The sequence below is a fragment of the Platalea leucorodia genome (assembly GCF_965183815.1).
Source record: "Platalea leucorodia genome assembly, chromosome: 3".
NCBI lineage: Eukaryota > Metazoa > Chordata > Aves > Pelecaniformes > Threskiornithidae > Platalea > Platalea leucorodia.
Window position 1 is genome coordinate 89,759,761 of NC_138825.1, and position 17,728 is coordinate 89,777,488.

Sequence of the window (17,728 nt, forward strand, 5' to 3'; positions counted from 1 at the left end):
TCCCTTTACTTACAAAGAGTTCAACTCTAAGTCTTAGAAAGGCGTTTGATTTGTTTGCTCCTTGCACACACCCAACATTTGGCTCAGACTGCTAAAAGATTCGCAAGAACATTGACTGCTAGAGCCTTGCACTTCTGTATTTTGACACCAGTACCCTTTGTCAGTTCCTGAATCTCTTCCAAGAACACCTGCCAGGCATACCTTGTTTAGCTTTCCAAGTGCCGATATTAAATCTGCCCATTCACTGGAATATTCAAAGTTCTTCAGTGCTTTGTCAACAGCTGCTACATAGTTTCTGTACTTTGAATCAGTCAGTAGCTCCAGCTCCTCCGTGTTCATCCTCCCACAGTGTCCCCGCTAGAGACTAGCTTGCAATTCATGTACAGACATTACCTGTTCAAAATAAAAAAATCCTGAAACCATTGTTTCCAAAGACATATTATTAAAACAATTTTGTATAAAGAGCATTACATTTTCCTCAAAGGCATTACAAAATATCGATCTGAAATCATTTCACAGCAAATCCGAAACAAAAGCTAACATATTGCACACAAATATTTAACACATATCCAAAAGAGTATATTTGTAATCAAGTCCTGTTAAAAAAAAAAAAAAAAAAAAACAACACCCCCCCCCAAAACAAACAAAACCCCCTAGAAAATTAATGCCCTGCCCCTCCCAAAATGCACTGTTTATTCCAAACAATGCAACAAAGGGATTTTTTGTTTTCTTTTTTTTCCTCCTCTGGGTCCATCACCAGAAAAACCCACCTTTCCACAGAAGGCACCAATCTTTCTGAATCACTTCAAGGCAGAAGACAAGAATGAAGGACACATACAAGAGTCACACACTATTCAAGAGTACTTTCATGCACCAACACTTCCTTTTACTAGGCCTGGTATTCTAATTCAGTGATGCAACTCTACTTTGTTGTTATATTATCATCATCCACACGCAACAAAAGTATATGTTTACTAGTGTTCGCTAATCAGAGGCTTTTGCAATTTGCTCTATGTATTTTCATCACACGGTAGTCTACACCGGGTAATTAAGATATTTTAGTTCCAGAAGCACCACCTCATACTTTTATAGGCCATACATTATTTATTTCATGAAATTCAATCACTATTAAAAAGAAATATGTTTTCAAAGCTACTTTAACCCCAAGCAATTACAACTTATAATGGGAAATCCTATTGTGGCATGTCTGTGAAAAAGGCAGCTTTTGTGCCCCTTTCAATTGGGGTCTTTTGGGAATTCTCTCTGATACTCAGCTTCAGACGACACTTCACACTCAGCAGATGCTTCTCTCTTCTGTCTTGATTGAAATGGGAAGAAAATTGTGTGAAGAAGTGTAGGCTGAAACATGGTAGACCAAAAAAACCAAACCACGGAACAGGTATAAAGCAGCTGTATTCATCAGACTATCTACCAGGTACAATAAATAGAATCACGCCTGAAAACAGCAGCTTCAGTGAGCTCTTCCAAAATGACTGGAGAACATGCCTCATTGGCACCTATTCCCAGTAAGCAGCAATATGACAAAATCGGAGGACTGTTTGAAATGAAAAATGCCTATGAAATAATAGAGCAGAAGAAGTAGCAGAAATAAAAAGTGACACCCTGACTTCTGGTGGTTCTTCAGTTGATGGAGATAATAAAAACACTTATTTTTTAAATTCTGATCAGGAAAAAGTTTAAGTGTTTTTAGACCAATCAGAAAAGACTAACAATTCAACTTGTATTACTTCATATAGTAAACACACTCCAGTTGTGCAAGGTGCATCAAAAACATGAACACTTTTCTGCCTTTTATCATACACAACCAATTTAAAATATGTTATACGGACACATAAAAATCTTTATTTGATTTGTACCTTATCCATCCCTCCCTTCAAATAGTGTTCTCCCCAAAATGGCTATGAAGCTGCTATTTAATAACTTTGTCAACAGTTCTCATAAGGAGTCACCACTGACTGAAGAACATAAAAGCCTAGGACTGGTTATCCAGTATTTTCAGCTACCTGAAGGCCAAATCCTTGCTGTGTTCTTGGAACAACCCCAAAACCTACAAACTACGTCACTATTAGTACTGTTTTAACCTTTTCAGCATTCCAAAAGGTAAAATGAAGAAAGCAGTACTCCAACATCTCCAGATTAAGACAGCAGCAAATCAGGCTCGAAATTTCACGATCACAATCTCATCAAGTTTATCACAAGGTGCCCTGGCAGATTTTTGCTCCCTCCCTTTTGTTCCTTTAATTAGCAGGTGCTTCTGAAGATAAATTGATAAGAACCCAGCTTTAATCCTCCCAAGCTTCATTTTTTTTAGTGCTAGAAGAACATTAAAAAAGCATTGCTTCAGTCAGAGACAGTACACTGGGCGGCAGAAAGGGGCCTTCCAGAACCCTCTCACCCCTAACCTTTCATGCGTGGGCACATGTAAGGTGCCAGACAAGCCTCTCTTCTGCCATCATCGCATTTATCTTTTCTTCTACAGAACAACCAAAATTCTGCTTTATTCATTTCTTTATCCTTATTACTATCTTTTTCCTCATATTGCTCATCTCCTGGTTTCTCAGCATTGTAAGGAAAGTTGCAAGAAAGACAGACAAGAAAGGGACGGACAAAAGGAAGAGAAAGAGCTGGGATAGCAGGAGTGAATAAAAAGGCCAAACATTATAAACCTTTTGCACTCTTGATTCTGATGGCAGACTAATAATGACAGGTTGTCTCCAAAACAGAACAGAAATATAAACCATTACTTAAAAAATATATTCTGGGTGCCAAACTGATAGATTTCATGATACCCCACTGGCATAAACCACTTAGATCTCACTTTTTATTTAAAAAAAGTATTTCATGTGGTTTCATTTTATAATAACCATCTTTCTTTGGATTAAGTCCAGAAAAAGATCAGGTTTGCTTTGAAAAAGCTGTAGAATGCCAACAGATTTCTCAAAAAGACAGTTGCACAACCGCCAATGTCTGATCTCCAAAAGTAAAATAAAGTATTAACACTAAAAAAGAAGAAAGGACCAACATACAAAAGCAGCACAAATCTTATTTTTCCACGCACAAAGGATGGAGAAAGAACTTGACACAGCAAATAATGCTTTCTGAGTGAAGAAAGCACCAGCATCCTTTTTTTTTATCCAGCTAAAGCATAAATGCAACCACTTACGGCTGAGTAGAAAACAAGGCTCTGTCTTCCTCAAGTGCCTGAAAAATCTGAAAGCTGAGAGCGGACCAATTCAGGATTATCAAAGGTTAGACAAAAACAGCAGGAACACAGGGTTAAGTAGCTTCTTTTTCCAGACTTACTAACTAATCAGAATATTCTCTTCCTTTTAAAAACAAAAAACATTGCCAACTTTGACTGAATAACCTATACTTTTAGACAAGTCTATCGCACACTGGCTGATACTAATGAACTTACTCTAGTCATATAATTGATATTTACATTTATCCATATGTCATCAGTGACTTCAATCATTATGAAGTTTTGTATAGAGAAGAAAAAAGATACTTTGTTTCTTACTACTCTATGGTTATCGTCTCATTTTTTTCTTAAAAAAAAAAAAGTTTTGTATAGTTTGAGGTTACAGGGAGAAAAAGAATTTCTTGCATATTTTTTCCCACAATGAAGAGTCTCTATTTTAAACAATATATCTTCCAAATCATATCAGTAGCCATAATAAGCCAGGGATGCAGAGAAGATACTATGTAAATATTATGTATTATTTTTATAAACTTGGCACTATTTTTATTCCAAGATCACTGAAGCCACAGGAATGCCCATTTTTATTAGCTCTCATACATAAATATGTACTTGTCCTACAAGGTTTACTTTTTGTTTAGCCTGAAGATATTTCAAAATATAGTTTTTAATCTTTTCTTGTTTCTATCATGTATTCTTACTGATACTTTTCTGTTCTCTTCATCTATAATAAAACTGCAGATTTAACAACATCTAATTTTACAGCACTGGTATTTCAATATGATGTTAAAGCTTAGTAATGGCTATCTCCTTATAAGTATCACACCTTTATTCTTTCATGGTTTACTAATTTGAAAAATGAGATAAATAATAAAATTCGATAGATCAAAATCATTGACAAATAGCAGTTTCTGCCACACCATCAAACAGCCCAAAGGACAAACCATTTATCTTGCCATTCCACAATCACCATTTAGCATGAGGGCCAACTTTCCTTGGAATACTCTTTATTTATTTCTCTTTTTAAACAAAGGTATGAAGAGTATCACCCTTTGCTTTTGTTGTTTTTTTTTTTTTCTCTTTTGGCGTACCTAATGAGATGAGACAAGCTTCTCAGATTGAAGGTTCAGCCACTCTCATGAGTCTGGTCATAGGTAATCATTGACCTGTTAGATGACCATGCCTCTTTTTAATGGATGACAAAAAGCAAATGGGGGTATCTGAGCAGAAGGCTTATTATCAATGAGGAAGAAACTACCTGAGAAGCACTATACACTTTCAAACTATTTCAGAAAACCATATTTAAATCAATACTGATTGCAGAAGTAGGTCTTGACACTTACTACCTTCCACTTCACCTTCTCATGGGGATTAAAAAACAGACACCACACAATTCTGGATATACCTGGATGCCTGTAGAGTCTCTGAGTACGACTTTGACAAGGAAAGCAGTTACCTGGGGCCGTGGATCTCCTTTTGCTGGGGGTTGTGTATATTGTGTTCACAGAGCAGCCTTCAGTTCCTTTCATCAATAAAGTGGTATTGGTTTTCCTCTGAGTCGTGTTAAGATGATACTGCTACAGCTGTGTTTTCCACGGCAAATGCTCATCCTTCACAACTCGTGTCTAAGAGCCTTCTGTCTCACATCAACACAAACTATTAACCCGTTTAAGAGGCTCTAAATGGTTTTCACTGAAGCTAAAGAAACTTGATTAAGAACACAGCTTCATCAACACTTATTCAATAAAAGCAGCTTTCATCTAGATTCTGTCTCAATTTAATCACAAGGTTATAAGACTTCCCAAAAATTCATAAGCTCTCCAGTATCTGTTGTACCCCAAAGCTCCTCTTCAGATTTGATTTGCTGCTGTTCCACTCTTACATTTTTCAAGCCTCACAGAATTGCTCTATTTGTCTGCTTCACACCAATCCGCAATACTGAAATGGTTGTTTTCTGGTACAGGTCAAGGGGCTGATTGCTGTGGAGCACAGATCTGTGTACATCATGTCACTTCAAGAATTCTCAAGATTTGTCCCAAGTACTGTAAGAACCTGAGCTCACAAACTTGCTCTCTTTGAATTCCTCAGAGTTTCAGCTTTGCAATATTTGAAAGCTTTTGTAAAATTGTTTACTGTTTCAAGCAAGGCTATGGGACATACAGCAAAAGAACTAATGGATAATCAAAAAGCAGATGAGAAAAATTTCGAATTTCACAGTACTGAGCTACTTCTTTTTAAGCTGTGTACAGTGCCCACATACCAAGCTGGTAACTGCAGAAACACATTTTTATTTAAATAGACTTAATACAAACACAGATTTGAATACATGGAAAACAGAAGCCTTGTCAGTTGGTAATTTATTATGCTTTGCTTCCCCTCAGAAGCATTTAAAAGCATGAATAGCAAAACAAATACTGCAAGTCCCAGGCTAGCCTCCTAAGATAAAAATCAAATGTTGGAAATACATATATTCTTCTATCACCAAAGACAAAGATTTTCCAATTACAGCTAATTATTCTATTTCTAAATTGACTTTCTACAGAGTTCTCTTATTTCAGAATTTTTCAAAGAGGCATCTCTAATGTCTTCTGAAGAATAAGAACCATTTGAGCTTGTTATTTCGGCAAACTGCTATTCAGTACAGTAATGAAAGATGCAAAAAAACCCATATTACCCAAATAAACAAAACAAAAAAGCCCCAGACTGTATAATTAACTATAATTAACCATGATCTCATTAGTATCCTGCAACAGTGTAGAGCACTTAATAAGGTTTAATATTGTGATTAATAACTTCCCAGTATACTTTTCTACCCGGTCAAAATTCACAAGTGGAAACAGCTTATTACATTTTTCCACAGAAAAAACAACACTGCTTTAGGTGTTCAAATTCCTTTCCATGACAAAATCAAATAAAATCAGCATAACAAGCTGTGTGTTACCCATACTGGCAACTTTTAAATCAACACAAGATGTTTTCCTGAGAGTGATTCTCATTCAAGCAAGAATTAAATGAGAGAAAACCTATTGCTTGTACTACAGTGGTTAGATCAGGTACCTGACTGGACGCACTCCCTCCTGGCTTTAGAATCTACAAAACATGTTTATTATTTATGTTTACTGTTACACAAAAAACAAATTGTCAGTAAAAAGAAACTAAGTACACTTTTTCTTCTTTTGCATATACAGGAAGTCACAGAAGAAAGATGACTGGAATAAAACTGTAAGTCTACCACTGAGCATAGTCTGATGGACATACGTAAGGTACATAAAATGTTCTTTCTGCTATTGCTGCTTTATGGTATTCCAAAGTCTGACTTACACCAGACATGAGTTCACAAAGAGGAACAAGTAACGAACTTAAAAATTCGTAAGGCATGTACAACAAGCCTTCTCAGTAATCAACTTCTCTATTCACTGTTTAAGAAAACAAATTTATAATAATGAACAATCTGTAAGTGAATTTATTTGCTTTAGAACATAACCTTTCAGAAGTAAAAAAGTATCAAATCTATGTCTATCTGTTTATCGGAGGAGAGAAGAAAGTGACCAAAGGCTTCTTACTCTCATTTGTAAATACACATCTCTTCCAACTGCCTCTTAAAAAGAGTTTAGGGTGACATTTTAACCTCTCTACTCACTTCTATTTTATTACAGCTTTTCAATATATAATAGGTGAACTACAAAACAGTTTAATACACTTGACTGAAATCTTTATTTTGATTCCAGACCCACCAGAACACTACTGACTCCTTTTCTTCCAACCCTTGTGCACTGTGCCAGCATACCACTCAGGATTGTCACACTGTTCACAGCAAAGTACGAGGAAAAAAAACAGCCCTGTGCACTACAGGGATCTCCAAGCACTGCTGTAATAAAGCAATAAAAGGTTTCCTCTGTTAAAATAATCTTTGACTTGATGCCAAATAATTATTTTAACCACGTCTAACAGTTAAAAATTAATTCAAAAAATCTGAATAAAGCAAATTAAATACATATTAGCCACTGAAATCATTGTAGTGGCATACAACAGATGCTCAAGTGACAATGTGATACTCAGTTGGAATGGAAGGACACAGGCTCTTTAGGAAGGACAGGCAGTGGAGACGGGGAAGGGGGGGTCACACTGGGGTGCATGGAGCTCCGCCTGAGGATGCATGAGGTGCCGGAGGAGAGTTTACGGGTCAGGATTAAAGGGAGGGTGGGGACAGGTAACATTATAGCGGGGATCTGCTACAGGCCACCCGGCCAGGAAGACCGAGCGGATGAGGTCTTCTATAGACAGATAGGAGCAGCCTCACCTTCACAAGCCCTGGTCCTCATGGAGGACTTCAACCACCCCAGTACCTGTTGGAGTGACAAGACAGCAGCGGGGTTGGAACAAGATGATCTTTAAGGACCCTTCCGACCCAAATCATTCTATGACAACAGACATCATCTTTTCTAGAGTTAAGGCTTCTTGCACTAAACGACTGCTGGAATCTTCCTTACACTAAAGTTTCTACTTTTAAAATACCATATTCTTCTTGAGATCAAATCAAACATTCAGATTTCACAGATCTGAACTTATGTCACTCAGCAAATGAAAGATGATAATTTGCATTGTCTTTGTTACAACTCATGTCAACCATTAACTGAAAATATTTTCTTCTTCCTAAAAGAATATTTTCCCATGTTTTTTCCTTTCTAGCAACAAATGATTCCCGAGTTATCTATCTACTATATTATAATTTAATCAGCATGCATTTCACATCTAAAATCAACAAAACTCCCGATATCCATGCCTCTTTTTTTAAATTATGATCTAACATGTCTTATTAAAAAACAGATGGCAATTTAAGTCAGAATAACACAACATAAAGAATCTGGGTAAAGGCATTTTTTTTTTTAATAATCTTCATTTCAGTCTCCAGGCTGACATCCCAACAATCCCAAATGCAGAATATAACATTTAAGATTTTTTTTTTTTTTAAATTATGAAATGTAACCTCCTGGAGTCAACCAGTCACTTTGACAATGCCAAGCCAAACAGAAACACAAAACCCTTACTCAGAAATTAAGTATACAGTGTATCACCTGCTGTTCCCTGGACGAAAACAAACTGTTGCCACGCTGAAAAAGGTTGGCTTGAGCCCTGGGTTGGTAGGGCCTTTTTCAGCTATCCACAACCAAACCTTCAACATTGAGCAGTTAGTTTCCCCACCTTCATAAAAAGATCCTGAGACTGCATATTAGAAATAAGGCTGTTTGGATTACTCTAAACAGAATATGGAAGGTATTTATCTGACATAGCTAAATCCATGGTAACCACACAAGTTTGGCGGGTTGGAAAAATCATTAGCAAAGAGAAAATGAGTGTGTTCTGGTGTGAGTGCAACTGCAGCGGCCCCGTGGCTCCCATACCACCTGCCAGCACCGTGAGCTTTGCGCTTTTCCTGTCCCACAGTGGAACCTCCCAGCCTCTCACAGGCACCGACCAGGCTTGGGGGCTACTGCCCTTTCTGTTGAGCAACGGTAGATAAGTACATGATTTCAAATAGTTACCTTCTCTCCAGGTGTCTGAGCACAGCAACAAGACAAGCTTTCTAAAATAAACCGCAATTTATTTTCACTTTTACATGTTTCAGCCTCATGGCTTCAAATGGTCACTACACCCTCTCTGAAAAGGATTCCTTTGTAACTAGCTAGCTCTCCTCTTCCAATCTTTTCCAAGCATTTACTGTCAGAAGACTTGAGGCATTCTTTTTCTTTCTTGCTTATTTTTTACTCTCAGCAAACCAGTAAATCCCATTAATATAGTAATACGTTTAAAATAAAGAAATAAATAAACAAACAGCCGTAAAATGTAATAATGAAAACAAACTCAAACTAGTATGACTATGTTTAAACCTAGATTTGTACTACACTTTGTTTTAAAGGAGAGTTTGCCAACTTCCGGATACTTTTCAGCTTAGCAGACAAAAAATAGGATGTACACGAGTTTTACTGTCTAACATTATGCTTGCAGCACTCTCCTCTACTGGGGGAGAAGCATTGCTTCCAGAGTAATGCTGCACCTTCACATAGTGACATCTCTTTAAATATTCCAATACACGGTTTAATCTACCAATTTAATAAAAAAAAAAGGTGGCCTGATAATTTATTCATTTATTCTTTGCTCACAATAACTTTAAAATTGAAGATTTAGAAAAACCTTTTATTCATCCATACCCATCGTTCTAATAATATGTAGCTTCAGGCAAGTTTAACATTCTGTCTCCAAAACCCTGATAATTCTTTTCACGAAAATACGTCAGAAGTTCTCATATCCTTATCATTGCCTTACTCGGGTAGCCTTTTAATACAATGCATTTGGGCAAGGCTTGGTCCAACTTCCTTTTTTATTATACCCTGAAGTCCTAAGATATTGCTAATTCATTCACTTCAAATTTCAACTAATTTCTATAATTTTATTCTGATTTTAATTCTGAAATAGCATCATATGCCATACGTATACCTACACATTATCTAGGTTGTGGTTATATTTTGCAATGCATCAGATTTCACATATTCTGCAGATGGATTTCAAAGGAATCTGTAAAGTAGAATCTTTTTCTGAATGTTCTGAAAATGGCGGCTGGACCAAAACTTGTTCACTCTCCTTATCCTTAGGAGTAAGACAGAAAAGACATAAATATAAGGTTAAATCCCCTTTGATTTTTGCAAATGATACTAGAAACCAAATTAGGCAAAGCACCGTTCCTTGGCTTTACATAATTTTTTATGCTTATATTAAAGTACAAGTTTCTGATAAAAATAAGAGATGTGTTGACTAGTGAAATCATTTACTGAGTCTCTTTGGTGCTTTCTTCTCATTTCTTGTTTCAGTTACTGGGGAAAAATGGTTGATCCTGCAGCGTTTCTTCTCCCCAAGCTCTCAGAGGGAAATATATCGCTTAGTGTTTCTATTTATCATTCCACTTCTTTTCAGCTACAAGTCAGGGCAACATGATTATTAATCTGAAAGACAATTTATGTGCATTCAAATAAATTACTTCCATTTTTCTATTTCATGCTTTAGCAGGTATCATTGAATTTAGTCGCTTTTCTATCTCCTATTTTTCTCAACAATTTTCACACCAGGTTTTTTTTACAACATACTTCATACCTCTTCTTGGTTCTCTTCTACGCACTGCATATTTAATAGAATATAGCTCCACCAAAGTAAAAAAGAAAAAAAAGGTAGCATAGTAATAAGCATTTTAAGTCAGCCCAGGCCAAGAAGTCATTCCCAGCTAAGCAAAAAGACAGTAAAGGTGGACAGCAGTAACTCTGGTCAAAAGAACTAAGCCAGCAATGAACACCTGGAAGCATCCTCCCCTTATTCAAATGGAGAACAATGGCAGAAGAACGCAGGCTGAGCCCACTTACACCAGACAGACTGCATTCTTACCTGTGTAGCTTGCTGTGCATGTGATGAGTATTTCTAGTGGTCAGTGTAGCATGCCAGTATTTTTACACAAGAAAAGCACTACCAGTATAAACATGGCCTAACTTGTGAACATAAGCATCCACTCGAATGCACAGCCACTCCACTAATGGAAGACATAGGGTAACTTCTCTTTGCAAGACACTGTTTAAACATCTACTGTCACAGGTGCTACCAACAAGTTGGGAAGGAAAGACATTCCGTAAGTTAGAAACGCAGTCTCTCCTTCCCCATCTCTCATTTAAAGGCTGCTTAGTTTCTAAAAGTGCCTATTCTCATTTCAATTAAAACAAAACCAGGAATTATACTGTTTACACTCCGCCTGTTTCCAAACTGACATACCTCCACATGACATTCACACATGTTACATTAAAAATGAGTGTACATTTTGGATAATCACAATATTTAGACATCACGCTATTATTAGACCTGCAAAAGGTTTACTGTATTTCAGCCTGTTTTTGAAAAGTTAACGACATTTCAAACAAAAAAATAAGCGAAACTGACAGCCAGGCCAGCACAAGTATTTCACACATACAGACCAAGGCTTGACAACAAAATGAAACACTATGATCTTCAACCTTATATTATGCCCCTTATTTCCTGCAAGCATCTAGCCCGTTACTATTTAGATAGTCTTCCCACTACTTCACACTCCTATAGCTGGAATTTAGGTATTGCATTATGCAGCTAACCTGAGAACCATAACACATTCACTATTACTGCATATAGAAAGAAGATCCAGGAGTGCAAGGGTTCTTACTAATCAGCAACAAACATACAAGGGTTGAGTCACCCAGAACAAGGTCATCAAAACCTGCACCCCATATGCAGCATATTTTAGGATACTTAAAGAGATAAATTGTTTAGGCTTTTCTGTTTATTATTACAGGTATGCAAATGTTATTTCCAAAAAACATTTAACAGCAGAAGCCATCACATATTTATGCCTTTCAGGTGGGTATCACAAGATTTAAGGCCACCTCTGCATCAACAGATGAAATTTAACCCTGCGCTACACAAACTAGGGACAGCCGCATGCCCCACGTACCCTCCCAAACACCACGGGCAACAACCCCAGCAGCCGAGCCAGCCAGCCAGGAACCTGACCCGACAGAGGCCCACAGCCCTTATCCGCTCAAGGTCAAAGCGGGACGGCGCTGGCCCCCCCGCGCCGAGCTGGCTCCCGGGCGGGAAGCGGCCCCCTGAGGAAGCCCCTCCACCAAGGGCGAAGCCAGGCCCCGCCGGCCGCGCCCGGCGCCGAGGTGGGGAGACGGGGGGGGGGGGGGGAGAGGCTCTGCAGCCTGGAAACCCACCCGGGCCCGCGTTGCTCTGCGGGGGACGGCACCGGGGAGCGGAGGGCAGAGCGGGGAGCGGCAGCCGGGCGAGCCAGGTGCCGCAGGTGAATTGACGCGGAGCAATTAACGGGCTGATCGCTCTCCCCAGGCTCCTCGGCACCTGCCCCCCGCCCCGCCTAGCTCGGGCCCAGCCCGGCCCTCGCCCTCCTCGACGGTGCCCGCGGCCCGGCACGGGGAGGGGAGGGGAGAAGAGAGAGGGCCGGCTCGGCTCGGCTCGGCTCCAGGGGCGGAACCCTCTCGGCTGCGGCGCCCTCCCTAACACAGGCGCGGCGACGGGGAGGGAGGAGGGGAGCGGCCGCCGCCGGGCCCCGCAGCCTACCGGCGCCGGGAGGAGGAGGAGGAGGAGGGAGGGGAGGGGGCGCCGGGGCGAGCGGCGTTACCTGAGCGACCCGAGCCGGAAGAGCCCGACCGCCACCCGCAGCCCCGCGCCGCCCTGACAGCTCCCGGCGTGCACTGCGGCGCGCCTCCCCCCCGCCCCGCGCCGCCGCCGCCCCGCGCCGCCGCCCCGCGCCCCCTGGCGGGCCGCCGCCGGAACGGCGCCCGGCACGGAGCCGCCCCCGCCGCGGTGGCGGGCAGCAGGGAGTAGCGGCTGGGTGGGTGCGTGGGTGGCTGGCGGCGGTGGCGTGTCAGCGGCGGGTTCATGTGCGCAGCACGTGCTGGCGCGGGAGTCGCCTGCCCGGTTTTAACGGCGCCTTGTGCGGAGGAAGAGGTGGCTCTGTACGCGTGGGCGGCTGTGGATTTCCGTGGGGGAGCTTCTTGGGCCTCATTGATGCTGGCGGCGTGCCACGCGGGGAAAATGTGCAAGTGGGCACATAGGCACTGGCGAAAATAAAAATAAGGCATTTATATATATGTGTGTATATATATATACACACACTTATTTTGCCAAATCTTTACATACTTCAACAAATATAGTGTGAGTAAAAATGGAAGGCAGGTGGTACTTTAGAAAGTATTATCAATTATATGAGTAGTGTGGTTGTGTTTAGAATTTTCTAAATTTGTTGTGATTCATATTCTTGAGCCCGTATTACACAGAAAGGTGTGTGGGGTGCCCACATGGGCGATATCGCAAGGAATTTTTTACTGCCAGAGCAAGTAGGGAGTACGGTTCTTAGACTGCAATCTGTTAGTTTCAAAGTCGTCATTATGGTTCTCAAATTTAAGCAGACTTCATAATAGCAAACAGTTATTATGGTTATAAATGACTTAAGTAACTGCAAAAAAAAAAAAAAAGTGTGTCCAGCTTATAAAATAAATCTTTTAGACTTTGTGTGAAGACAAGTAAGTATTTCTAAAATATTGCCAGGGGAAAATCTCATCATATTTATAAATCTTCTACTCGGTGACTTATGTTATCAGCCAACATTTTATGAAGTGTAATTTTATTCTCCAGAGTTGGGATAAAGAGGAAATGCGATTCCTTTTTCTCATTAACCTATTCCAGGATTCAGTGGGTGAGAAACAGTTACTTTTTGGAAAGCTGACAATTCCCACTGGTTTTCTGAGGCATTGATTATGACTCTACAGGTCGTGTATTCCCAATTAAAATGGTGCATTTACATTTATCTTTCTTTGAAGATACTTACAAATGCATTTGAGATTTAATTCTTAACTAGGGTTGGTGGTGCTTTTGGAGCTATTTAAAAGTGGTGATCTTCACAGAGGTGATGGGACTTTCAATAACTAACTACCTGCCCTGTAAAGCAGTGAGATTTCTAAGCTTGCCTTTTGCTGAATTTAGTAGTAGCAGTTACAACTCAGAGCTCTCAAACAGTTCTCTGAAATTGTCTCATCAACTTTATGTGCAGCGGTGATCAAAAAAACCCTCACAAAACATTGTATGTTATTGGGAAGAATATTGAGAACAAGATAGAGGGAGTTGTTTGGCTGCTATATAAGACGCTGGCGCAGCCTCAGATTGATTACTGCATCAGTTAGTGTCTTCACGGCTCAAGAAGGATGTGGAGGAGTTAGGGAAGGCACAGAGGAGGGATGGAGCCGCTGCCTTACAGCGAGAGCAATAACAGCTGGGACTGTTCGATACGGAGAGAAAAGGCGGAGGAGAGGATTGATCAAGATTTACAAAATCATGAAAGGTACAAAGTTGCTGTTAACCAAATCCCACAGTATGAGAATGAGGAGGCATCTTAGGAAAACAGTGGAAGATCATTTTTTAGACATGTAAAGAAAATGCTTTTCTGCAAAGCAGATTGTGAACTTCTAGAACATATTGCCACCAGAGATTGGGGACTTGGACACTATCTGTAGGTTCAAGGAGGCATTATTCATATTGATGGCAAACACGTGCATAAGTGGACGCCGAAGGAAAGAGGCAGGGATGTACCCTCCAGCATCCCTAATACAATGAGAGATGCAGGGGAAGTGACAGCGCTAAGGAGCTCTTCCTAAATAGCATCTCCATTTACTGACATTGGAGTCAAAATACTGGGCTAGGTGCACTGCTGATGCGAGGCGCCCTCGCTCTGTGGGACATTTTTACCTTCATTTCTGTGTAATTATTTCACTGCAGAAATGGTGAGAAACCTATAATAGACAATGCTGAATAAATGAAGCTCACACCCTGCGAATACTTAAGATTATTCATAACATGGTAGCCTTGTGTAAGCCTTTGTAAAGCCAGGGCCCAAGGCCCTTTTACTAATAACAGGTGTCGATTCTCCTATAATTATGTGGATTTTATGTCTGATGTGTGACCTGCTTGCTCAGAACAATTTAACCTGCAATACGTACACTGGTTTGTGAAGTAATTGGAAATGAAAGCCACCATGTGGACTAAATTTTTCTTCCTTAAAAAAGCAAACAAACAACAACAAAAAAATCCCAAAACACCACCCTCAGAACAGCATGTAGAGAATATAGTCTGCATCTTAGAATACTTGAACAAATTCATGGTTTGTAAAAAAAAATACTTGGCTGAGACAGTTTAGCTGGCTATGGTCTGCCATTATTGTTCCCACAAAATCTAACCTTACTCCATGTACTTCTCCTAAGATACCTACTTGGTTTTGCCAACTCCAAGGACTAAGATTACTTCAAAGCAATCATGTCTTAGATAGTAAATTGCTATAAAATTAACATGTGCAAATCTGCCTTTTTGTTTAAAGCTTTGCAGATCGTGTTTTCAAATAACTCTGCAATCACAAGAGGTCTTGTGGCCTTCATAGAAAGTAAACACTTAACATTGCAAAAGACTGTTTTTTTCCAAAGCAAAAGCTTCTTTCCTTGGGGTCCTCAAATACAGACCATTGGCAGCCCCTAATATACTGTGAGGGCGCTGTGTGTTAGATGAAGCATGCAGCGGTGACAGTGCCTATGAGCTAAGGGGCAGTCACACAGAGGTGTCAAGGTGGGCCTACGGTATCTTGATAAAAGACCTCGTGAGAGGCAGTAGGAAGCCTCACCCCAGGGCAGCAGATGCCTGTGCCAAGGGTCAGTTTGGTATGAGTGCAATGTGACAGCATTCAAGAGCTGGGTGAAAGTGGATTGGGAGGAATTCTGGCAGACTTGCAACGTTGCAAGAAAGGGCGGAGAGGGGGTTGTTCACAAGGCAGTGGGTGGGTGGTAGTGCAGTGACACGCCACAGGACACAGTCCCCAGCACTGACCGGGGAGCCTGCCCCTGTCTCAGCAGGGGCCAGACAGAGCTCCGTGGGCATGGTGGGTTGACCCCAGCCAGCTGCTAGCTCACTGTTCCCTGGGGGGAGAACCAGAAGAGCGAAAGCAAGAAAAGTTATGGGTCAAGATAATGATGGTTTAGTAAGTGAAGAGGGAGAAAAAAACATACAAAGACAACCACTTGCCACCTCCCACAAGCAGATCACTGATGCCCAGTCAGTCTCTGAGCAGCGGCTACTTTGGAAAGACTACACCCCCAGTTTTTATTGCTGAGCATGATGTTACATGCTATGGAAAATCTCTCTGGTCGCTCCAAGTCAGCGGTCCTACCTCTCCCCCACCCCAGCCTCTTCCCTACCTCCAGCCCACTTGCTGGGAAAAGCAGAGTGAGAGACTGAGAAGGCCTTGACCGTGTGCAAATACTGTTCAGTGACACCTAAAACATTGGTGTGTTATCAACACTGTTTGGTCACAAATCCTAAGCACAGCATCATGCGGGCTGGTTATCATGGGGGACTGCTGCTCCTGGGAAGGATGAGCCCTGGGCACCAGTAGAGACCAGGCTGGGGAGCAGCTGTGGGGACAGCCCTGGGGCCCTGGTGGGCAGCGAGCTGAGCTGGCCCTGGCAACAACGAGGGCCAACAGCATCCCGGAGCAGAGCCCATAGATCAGGGAGACTGATTATCCCCCGTTACTTGGCACTTGATAGACCACATCTAGGAGACAGTGCCCAGTCTTCCCTCCATGCCCCTTGCAGGGAAGGTGTCCATAAAGAGGACCAAGTTTGCTGGACGCCAGCAGGACGGTTGGGGCTGGAGCACTGTGAGGTGAGATGGCTTTGGGGGTGGGGGACGACCCAACCACAGCCCCCAGTGCCTGTGGGGAGGTCCCTGAGAAGAGGAACCCAGGCTCCTCACAGCGGTGGTGTGACAGGAGGACAGGAGACGACAGGCAGGTGTTGACCCACAAGAGGTTCAGGCTGGGCTAAGAAAACCCCGTGAGGCCAGCCGAGCCCTGGAGCGGCTGCGCGGCCAGACTGCGCGGGCCTCGACCTCGGGGCTCCGGGACCCGACGGGACCCAGCCCTGGGCACCCAGGCCCGACCCCCCGGCCTCCGGCGGTGGGCACCAGCCACCCCGCCGCGCCCTCCCGCCGCTGCCGCCCGGGGCGCCGCCGGCGCCGAGCTGTAGGCGGCGCTGTGGCGGGCGGCCGCACCCCGCCTGCGCCAAGGACCGGCGGAAGAGCGGTCGCTTCCTGCGGGGGCCGCCGGGGCCGTTCCCCTGCCGGCATGGCGGGAGGGTTTCTGCTGGAGATCAGGCGGGGGACGCAGAGCGCCTTGCTGGTTATCCGGTAGTGCGGGGGCGCTGCCTGCCTTCCGCCGCTCGGGCCCTGCCGAGCGGCCGGTGCCGGCGGGGGAGGCGCAGGGGGCGGGGGCGGCGGGTCTGGCCGTTAGCGTCAAGGCTAACTTAAACGGGGCGGGGGGGGGGGGGGGGGGGAACCGGGCTCTGTACCGGCGCCTACCCCGCTCTTCCCTTCTGGAAAAGCCCGAGTTACTGTGCAAATAAATGCTTCCTGAGAACGGTGGTTTATTTCTCTCGATTGCTGCTCACCCCCACGGGAGACCGCGGTTTGCCGCGTGGGTGCCGGGGCGCGACTCGGGGCCTTGGCGTTGTGTCTTCACCGGACACGGAGCTTTGACTGCGTTGCGCCAGCCGCAGCCCGGCTCTGGTGCCTCCGCGGCGGGGCCCTTCCCGCCCGTTTTGGCCGGCGTGTGTAAAGCAGCAGCTCGTCCCGACGCCTCCTTTCTGAGGTAAACCCCTTACTTTGCCCCCCCAGCGAGGCGGACCTCCCCAGCTGGCCGGTGGACGTGTCGGTGGCCGCGGACTGCCTGGAAGTGAGCAGCGGCGGGCGCTGCGAGGCGACGGCGCTGCCGGCAGAGGTCAGGCTGGCCCCGTCCTCCTGCCGCGGCCTGCGCCGCCTCCCCGCCGACGGCCTCCACCTGCGCATGCGCCTGAGCCGCCCGCCGCCGAGCGCCGGTAAGGCTGG

General features: G+C 43.2%; 2 protein-coding genes across 10 annotated transcripts in view; one reads left to right on the plus strand and one right to left on the minus strand.

Annotated features, from left to right (window-relative positions):
• The window catches only part of DOP1A (DOP1 leucine zipper like protein A), a 67,870-nt gene extending 55,370 nt beyond the window's left edge, over nt 1-12,500 (minus strand). For all 9 annotated transcript variants that reach the window (XR_014227619.1, XR_014227620.1, XR_014227621.1 and 6 more), the window contains exons 1-2: nt 12,426-12,500; nt 202-393 (exon numbers count right to left, since the gene is read on the minus strand). Coding sequence is in view for 6 of the 9 variants with exons in the window: in XM_082306495.1 (XP_082162621.1) it covers nt 202-339 (138 nt within the window). In the remaining 3 variants the exon portion in view is untranslated. The remainder of the gene's footprint in view (nt 1-201; nt 394-12,425) is intronic.
• A 4,455-nt stretch (nt 12,501-16,955) lies between these two features.
• UBE3D (ubiquitin protein ligase E3D) overlaps nt 16,956-17,728 on the plus strand; it is an 83,556-nt gene continuing 82,783 nt past the window's right edge. Inside the window, exons 1-2 of the mRNA XM_082305980.1 lie at nt 16,956-17,032; nt 17,519-17,718. Of these exons, the coding sequence (XP_082162106.1) occupies nt 16,971-17,032; nt 17,519-17,718 (262 nt within the window). The 5' untranslated portion in view covers nt 16,956-16,970. The remainder of the gene's footprint in view (nt 17,033-17,518; nt 17,719-17,728) is intronic.